Genomic DNA, 9417 nt, shown 5'->3' with positions numbered 1-9417 from the left:
CAGAGATACCTCTGCAAAATGAAATGCTGGAAGAAGTCCCTTAATATACCAATGCAAATTCCACCAGCACAAAATGTTCTGCCAATAGAGTAGGGTAAAACAGGTTATGTTAGGGGCAGCCATAAAGATGCGCCCAAAGCTCCTTTGTTTCACAAACAAACGGAGGGACGTACACTCTCACTTTGACTAAAATGGAAAGGATGAAGGAAAAAAATGTCCCTACTTTCTGCCTTACCCACAGAAGAATGGCAGGGAAACTGATATGGCAGCTGCTATACCCAGACACAGTCCTTTACACTTACCTAGAGATAAACCCTATGGAATTCAGTAGGGCTTACTGTTGAGTGTTACACAATTGCAGTGTTAGTCCAACATTGTTTAACCCCAGAATTCAAAGCCACTTTCAAATCTGTAAACAGGCACTGAAAAGTTCTACTGTCACTGTGGGCAGTTAGACTAGTTGAGTAAAAAAGCAGATGTTTGTTTCCTATAGCTTCTTGTTTAAAGGCTGGCCAGTGAATAAATTTGCCATGCTGTCATGAACAACTTAATTTTGTTGGCTAGAATTGCCCTGCTGTACCAGTGATAAAATTTTGTCTTTACTGTTAATAAAGTTACTCTATAAATAAGTGCAGCAGCTTTATTTTCATGTCTAGAGTTGACAAATTTTTAGACAGAAGTTTATTCCGTTTGAAAAGCAGTAACATACCAATAAATGGGTCAACAGCAGAATTAGAGTAGGAGCAACTCAGAACAACAAAAATAAAATGTACCTACAGAAGCAGAAGGGTGCCATTAAAGAGAAAATACAAAGAACTATAATGACAATTTGCTTATACCTTATCACTGTTGTTCAGAGGGTTGCTAAGGCCAAACTGACCTCTCCATCTTTCAGAGCTGCAAACTCTGAACACCACCATCTGCAAATTTGCTTAATCCACATGTAAAGTAATTTTGCTCTAGGACAGTATAGAACACAATTTATGACATTCATGTAGGCATAGTAACAGGTAAGTTCTTCCTTATACCAAACACAAAGTACACTTTTCCACTCAAAGGCCCTAGTGAAAGATCGGTTTAATCCTTATCTTGTTTGTAGTGCTTTAAAATTTCATTCTGAGGTGCAAGAAGCCTTTATAATGACATTACTATATCTGTGCTTCAAGAGCCTCATCAAAACTTGTATACAAATTCAAACTCTTAATTTTCAAATTTACATGACAAGAGTAAATAGGTTTCTTGATAGTTCAAATGATCTGTTTAAATTCTGATAAACAGCTGCTCCAAGTGAAGTGGCAATGAGGTGGCACCCAACAACAAACATAAAAAACAGCCCAATTCTTGTGTGTCCAGCATAAATGACCAAAATACCTTTAGAATTCATATTCATTTTCATACCTACTAATCATTTTACAAGCTTGAATGTGATGTGCTCTTTTGTTTCCCATTAACATTACTACATACAAACCAAAAATATGCACCTGCCACTTAAGGGTGAACATGTCAAAAAGCAAGTACAACACATGAAGCTGCAACAACTCAGACTTCTCAAAAGAATATAACAAAAGCTACTTGAACTGCATTATGGCTGAATTCATTAAACAGGCTTAAAAAAAATGAATGAAAAATAGCTGCACATGGCACCAATTCAGGAAAAAAAAACCTGGCCAGTTCGCTCTCCATACTACCAAAATGATGGTTGGCAGTAGTCATATTATTGGAAACAAATCTGTACAAACCTAATTTGTAGTGAGATTTACATTGCTTCTATATCCATATAGATTAGCTACATTGACAGCCATTGCCTCTTCCAGCATGATTTTTAGCACTGAGACAAGAAAATCAAGAAAAAAATACAATCCTTCTACAAAACATACAAAAGCTAACACACAAAACACAATCACCTCAACTGTCTAAGCATCTGGGTGGGCTTGTCTAAACAAGAATGTTTTTAGCAGGCACTGAATGTACCCATAGCTTCCATGCACACAAGGGTTTGCCCATCAATTTCTTATGTTTAGGACATTTGCTTCCATCTTTGCAGTTAATAGAAGTGTGTCTGTACAAATGAACTATTGCATGTTTGGAGTGCATATACTTCTCTAGGGCAGGGCACATCACTGTACACTATAGGTAAGAAGTATTCAATTGTATGGTCAAAAGAAAGGTTTATTTTAATATTGTCAACTTGGTATACCTAGCACCACTTCAAATATGATAATTGCATAATGATCCTCTCACATCTATATTACAATTTTCAACTGAACTCTGAGGTATATATTTCTATCTATTTGATTGCTTCCAGACCAAGTACCCTTTATACGTGCACATCTGATCTCAGATATTCTCCTAATAAATGTTGTCTTTCCTAAAGCTTTGCTTTGTTAGCTCCAAAGTAGCTTCTATTACGACACCTTGCACTAACTGTAGGAGATTGCAAGGGGCATGTGGACAGAAATCCTCACTCAGTACAATGGGTTATATCAGGCATAGGCAAGCTCGGCCCTCCAGATGTTTTGGGACTACAATTCCCATCATCGCTGACCACTGGTCCTGTTAGCTAGGGGTGATGGGAGTTGTAGTCCCAAAACATCTGGAAGGCCGAGTTTGCCTATGCCTGTTATATGAAGTACAAGAGCTGTTTATCTTGTACGATACAATTGCAAGGTAGATAATGCCACTTTTGATGATCTAAGATTAGCACTCTTAGCAAAATGCTGGAATATTTCATTCATATTTTACTGCACTAGACTCAATTATGTGCCCCATGATAAAATAAATCTGACAAGGAAGGTTACTGTAAACAACAGTTAATTTCCTTCATGCAGAACTGAAAACTGCAAGTCAAGGTGAAAACATTTAATTTGCAAATGAAAGAACAGACAAGCGACGTATCTTTTAAATTTGCATCTCTCAACACAACTTACAGTTCTTTCTCTAAAAACAGTAGCCTAGAAAACATACACACTTACTTCAGCTTATCAATAACTAGTCAGGAAAATGCTATGAAAGAACAGGACACCAATTATATACAATATGTACAGTTTTAAAATGCTTTAAAAATCTGATGTACAAAAGTTAACTTAAATGACATTTTTCAAAAAGTTTCAAAAAATCCTTGAACACGTTCAAAAATAGCCTGAAAATTACAAAGATACAAAACTGATACCTTAATGTATCCTTGTATGAACAATTTGTGTTCTTTAGTAAACAAGTCATTAAAAATATAAAATTAATATAAATAAGCTCAAATGGATGCCTCTTTATGAATCATGTCAGTAATATACTGCAATACTCACACTAATACTTAAATCATGTTTACAAAAATGCTCATGAAATTAATACCAACCAAGTATACATTATTTTATAATGCAATATAGAAACTGATCAACTAGATTGGCCAGAGTGTCAAATGTCACACCAGTGTTGGAATGGTGGGCCAAATCTTGCTGAACTTCCCTCACAAAGCTGTAAGCCCAGCATTCCCCTCTCCTACATCCCTGAGCAACAGAGGCTACTAGATTGGCTCAAAGTTTACAATTTAAAACTTCCATAGAAAGTAAGTATTGCTTTTTCAATGACTGTCATCGAAGAATAACTTTATGCAAGATATTAAAAATTTTCACATAGTAAAACATTAAAATAATTAAATTGGTTTTTATTTGATCTATTAATTTCTCTCTCCCAGAACACTAAAACTTGGCTTCCAAAATATTAACAGAAGGATTCAGTGGACGGAGAGAAGATGTATCAAAGCTAACAAAAACAATTACAAATAAATAAATTCTGGGGGGAAAACCAAATAGGTTTTCTTACTTGTCCAATAGAAAGTAAAACCACAGCATAAAACAGCTAGAGCAGCTTGTAGGCCTCTGTTAGTCAACTTCTTTCCTTCATTCACCATTCCAACATGAAACTGAGCTGAGGGTATTTGAACTACATTCCTATCCTCACACTGGTGCTCCTGGAAACTGTTGCTGCCTTTGCTCCAATGCTTGTTGACTTAGTAGCTGCTGTCGTTTCTGGAGAAAATGTACAACTTCTGGACTTCTCAGAAGTGACTAAAAAGAGACAAAAGACACCAAATTAGACAATGTCTGCAATCTTCCCCTTCCACACACCGAGTACAAGGTATGCAAGGATTTCTTAGAGCCAAAATACACCTCCCACCTCCCAGCATAATAGAGGTGGTGAGCATGCAACACACCTAACCAGGCACCAAAAGATAAGGCCCTCTGCTCTTCATTTGATGCATTCAGCATTCTCATGAGCTGGATTTAAGTTCTGCATGTAGGGCCTAAAAAAGTGGTACAGAGGATGTGCCAAGAGAAAACATGATCACTTATGTTCAACATATGAACTGACTTTTTTAATATCATCATCATGATGCAGGAATCCTCTGGACACTTTCTATTTCAAAGGCCAGAAGCACTTACCAGTCTTTTGTGGTTCAACACTTGTTCCAAAAGTGTAGGTTTTGCTGGCCGATCACCAATGTTTCCTGTTCTTTGCTTTGATATGGAAACTGAACTTTCAGTGCAATCCTGACCACAAACAAACAAACAAACAAAAAAACAGAGGGGGGGAAATGTACTTATTCTCACTAGAAAGCACTAATGGGAAGTTCCATACAAGACTTCTCAATGACTTTTCCTGAAAAATTATGAACACAGTGCAATTGAGTGCTGACTACTGGGGAAGTAGGAATAGCTAAAAATTGCTTCCCTCCCTATCCTATTGATAGAAACAACTGAATGGCAATAGGATACGACTCTCAGCTATTATTATGACACTGACACAATTATTGTAAAGCAGATGATTAATAATGTTTCTTGGCAAGAGTAACTAAAGACAGATTTACATTATACCAGGGGTTGGCAAACTACAGTCTGGGGGCTGGACGTGGCCCCCCAGGCTTGTAAATCCGGCCCGCGGACCCTGCTTCCCACTCAGTCAGTCCCCGTGCATTGTGGACGCCTCGCCGCAGGGGGACTGACTTCCGCGACGCTGGCATGGCTTCTGGGTGGGCAGTGATGCTGGCGCAGCTTCAGATTGGCTGCGAAGCTCCTGCAGCCAGTCCAAAGCTGCGGACGGCTCTGGGCAGGCAGCGATGCTGGCGTGGCTTCAGAGTGGCTGCAGGAAGTTCCTGCAGCCTATCCAAAGCCTCGCTGTCCATGTGTTGAGGTAAACCCAGAGAGGCCGGTGGGTGGCCAGCGGGTCTGGGCCACGCCATGGGCATCATGACGGGTGCATTGCAGGGCTTCAGCAAGAACTTGGCGTGCCTCCTGGCCCTGTGCCTGGCACTGCTGCTGGTGGCGCGCTCGGCAGCTGCTCTGGAGCAGCTGGAGGGCGAGCTGCATGCCGCCTGCCCAGTGCTCTGCGTGCGTGGCCTTGGACAATGGGCCACAGCACGTGGTGCACGCCGCCTGGGAGCTCCACGGGGATGGGCTGATGGAGTGGCTGCTGCTCATCAACAACGCCAGTGAGTGGGTGGCGCCAAGACACACTCCTGAGTGCGTGCAGAGTGCGTTCCTCCTCCAGGTCTGGAGGCAGCTGTGCGACCAGCTTGCAGGGTATTTATATTTTTCAAAATATAGTCCAGCCCTCCACAAGGTCTAAGAGATAGTGGACCGGCCAGCTGATGAGAAAGTTTGCTGACCCATGCATTATACATTTAAATCAGCTAAAATTTGTTTTTAATCATGTTGGCTGCCAAATAATGAATTCTGTGACAAAGGTAAAGAGCTCTAACAGAGATCTGTGACAAAAATGTTGTAGCAGCCTTTAAAAATTCCTCACTTTGTTTCATGGAAGGCATGACAGATTGGTTTCACACCAGTTCCAAGCAGGCTGTAATGTGTAGGTCGGACTCTGAAAAACTAAAAAATCAGGACACTTGTCAATGAGGAGTCATGTTTTCAGTGTTATAATAGGCCCAAAACAATGGAACTCATTCCCATTATAAATCAGGGAGGCACTGCCCCTGCTAAATTTCAGGGTCCAAGTTAGCAACTGTTTTATTTCAGGGGGACTTTGCACCATTAATAATGTTGTCGTTGTTCAGGAGGTCTTTGCACCATTAATATTGTTGTTGTTGTTAATTAAACTTCTATACTGCCCTACATCCAAAGATCACAGGACGGATTGTAGTATAAAAGACAAAATATATAACGACAACAATAACAACAACAACACCTGAGCGATGAACTCTGATGTTTTAATTTATGTTTTAAATATGTAGTATGTTTTTTTTAAGCTACTCTGATACGTGGTATTAAGTGATGCATAAATGTTTAAACAAATAAACAAACAAAACTATGTGCAAGCTAATCGGGGGGTATTGCACCAGTGCATCAATGTTGTCACAGAGATGGTATATATATTAAAAATGCAACCACAAAAAAGGCATTCTGAAGTTATTTCAGCATGGCCTCCCCCTGCCATCACAGGCAGCCAGCCAGCTGGGGTCAGGAATGATCATGCTAGCCACGGTCCTGCCACATCTAGAAGGCCACAGGTTCCCATCCCTGAGTTGGTTGCCCATGTTCAAGGGCCAGTGGTGATACTACAGCTACACTGCTGTGCAAAAAGGGAAAGAACTCATTTTCCTGCTTTACACACCTCACGACAGAAAACAGCCTGCGTGTAGGTGCGACGAGGAAGAGGGAACAAGCTTGTTTTGTCCTTGCTCTGGAGCACTCAAACCAATGGCTTCAAGTTACAGGAAAGGAGATTCTGACTAAACATCAGGGGAAACTTTCTGACAGTGAAGAGTTGTTCGAGAGCGGAACTGTCTCCCTCGGGAGGCTGCGGGCTCTCCTTCCTTGGAGGCTTTTAAGCGGAGGTCAGATGGATACTTGAGCTGGAAGTCCTGCCTTGAAGGGGGTTGGACTAGAGGACCTTTGGGGGTCCCTTCCTACTCTACGATTCTCTGATTCCCAGCATCCCAGCTCCAGAAATAAGCTCTTTGCAGCGGTTTCCAGTGCTCCTCTCCTCACCTCAATTCTCGCGCTGCCTCCGGGAGAGATCCCAGCTCCAGCCTGCGCGGCGGCGGCGGCGGCTGTGGCAGAGCAAGGGGCGCCTCCTCCTGCTCCGCCTCCGCCACTTCCAGCGCCCCCCAAGGCCTGGTCGCTCTTCTTGCGCTTGTACTTGTCCTTGTACATCTTGTTGCGGTGCCTCTTGCACATCCAGGGCTTCCGCTGCTTGGCCACTTGCGTGGTGGTCTCGCTGCAGCCTTTGTAGGTGCAGCTCTTGCAGCCGCCGCCGCCTCCTCCTCCTCCCCCCGACTGGGCGCCGCCCTCCTCGTCGTCGTCCAGATCCTCCAGGCCTCCGCCGGGGCTGCCGGCGCTGTCGCCTCCGCCCCCGTCGCCGTCCGCCTCGCCCCCCGCCGCCGCCGCCGCCGGGCCCAGCTCGTAGAAGACCATGAGGCCCGAGGGCGCCTCCGAGGCCCCCCGCGACGGCGGCTGCTGCGGCTGCCGCACCACCTGGGGCTGCAGCAAGGCGCCCACCGCCTCCCCGTCCCCGCCGCAGGGCTGCATCACCAGCAGCGTGAGCGGCTGCGGCGGGGAGGGGGAAGGCGAGGACGAGGAGAAAGCGGCCGAGCTGCCGCTCCTGTTCCCGGAAGGCTCCGTCCCTCCGGCAGGCCTCGCAGCCAGGGCCTCCCGCAGGGCCCCTCGGCTGCCACAGCAACGGCAAACGGGCGCCACGGGCCGGGCGCTGACAGGTTGCCGGCTACTACGCACGCGCGGGGAAGGCGGCGCGCACGCGATCTCCGCCTCCTTTCCCCGGAAGCTGACTTAAGCGCGCAAGCGCAGAGGCGGCGACGGCGGGGTTCCCCCCCCCGCCATCCTTCCCACTTGCGCGTGCGCGTTGCAAGCCAGACGTCGCGCATGTTCAAAAAAGGCCGCTAGGGTAAGCCATCTCCTTTATGATATTGAAGTTAGCGGGAGGATTCGTCGCGCGCATGCGCCGTCGCGTTGGCAGCCTGTGCGATGGGCGGGTGGGAGGCGACTTGGCTTCTAATAGCGGGTCGGGGGAAATCGGTTACTCGGAAGTAAGTTCCACCAACTTTAGTGTGTTTTACTTCCCGGTTACAATGTAACAGTTCTAATCAATCATTTTATTTGTATGCCGCCTTTCCATAGTTCGAACCATTCTCAAGGCGGATTACAACAGAAAAACATAACTGTATATATAACTTGACATAACTGCAAATATAACAAAAGAAGTCATAAACAAAACATGACCAAATTGAACAATTTCCTCATAAATGGTAAAATCCAGAATAAAGATACTAAACATTAATTGCAGCAACAGCAACAGCTGCACACACAAAAAAAGAAAAAGAAAACACAACCCAAACAACGCCCCAGCCCAAGAGCCTGTTCAGCAGCTTTAGCTTTTGTAGCTTGAGTCCGTCAGGGACTTGCCCTTTCAAACCTGGTGAGGAAAGGCCTGCAAGGCAGGGAGCAGTCTTCCAGGACTCTCAGAACATACGGTTTCTTAAACAGATGCAAAGTTTATCCACCAGGAGAAGCAAAAGTGAAAATGGGACTAGAGGGGTCTGTCCAAGCTGACTGCAGTGGAGAATGCACAAAACGTCTGTAAAAAATATAAGAAGTTCTGAAGCCTCCTGAAATGTTGACACATTGGCAGAGATTGGGGGCGTCGTCCAACCTTTGTAAAGGGTTAAGGACCCCTGCATGGTTTAATCCAGTCAAAGGCAACTATGGGGTGCAGCGCTCATCTTTGTAACAATATAGAGCAGCAGGTTTGTGTCATAATGTTTCCTAAACTGTTGGTTCACTCCTGGGCAGAATATGTATCTTGTTGCATCACACCACAGAAGAGAATAGGCATGCTATATGTGTGTGAGTGTATAGAGATATAGTTGCATAATTCTATTATATAACAGCTTTATCAAACAATGAATATAAAATTGAGTGGATCACACCTCAGTCAGTACACTACTTGGAAACGATCACGTGTCATCTTGTCTAACAGCAAACGCTAGATGCATTATTTTATTTAGAGAGCTCATGATTTGCTTTACGGCTTATGCATCTTAAAGTGGGCGAGAGGTTCTCCACCCCAGTTTTAAGGGTCAAAACCAGTTGGGCCTAGAAAGGCACTGGTAAGTAGTGCAGCTAATATATAAATCCATTAGGATTTATATTGTGAACCGTATTGTGAACCAGCTAACCTTTCTAGATCTTCTTTCAAGGCAACCCCAAAGAGACTGTGTTGCAGTGGTGTAGTCTGCACATGATGAGAGCATCGGCCACTGTGGCAAGGTCAGCCCTCTCCAGATAGGGGTGAAGTTGACGTAACTGCCAAAGCTGGGATAAAGCTTTCCTGCTACTGAAAGTTATTCTACTGAAATCTGGCCACAGTTTTAAGAAACAAACAAACAAACTT

General features: G+C 44.1%; 1 protein-coding gene across 1 annotated transcript; it reads right to left on the bottom strand.

Annotated features, from left to right (window-relative positions):
• Nucleotides 1–664: 664 nt before the first annotated feature.
• On the bottom strand, nt 665–7761 carry RFXAP (regulatory factor X associated protein). The gene is made up of 3 exons (XM_081860865.1): nt 6999–7761; nt 4437–4544; nt 665–4061 (listed from the first exon to the last, which is right to left on the bottom strand). Exons 1-3 carry the CDS (start codon nt 7536–7538, stop codon nt 3951–3953), a joined length of 759 nt encoding a protein of 252 aa, XP_081716991.1. The 5' UTR covers nt 7539–7761; the 3' UTR covers nt 665–3950.
• Between the last annotated feature and the right edge of the window lie 1656 nt (nt 7762–9417).

This window comes from Podarcis erhardii (assembly GCF_964252035.2).
Source record: "Podarcis erhardii genome assembly, chromosome: 4".
Lineage (NCBI taxonomy): Eukaryota > Metazoa > Chordata > Lepidosauria > Squamata > Lacertidae > Podarcis > Podarcis erhardii.
This window is presented reverse-complemented; position numbering and strand designations above follow the sequence as displayed.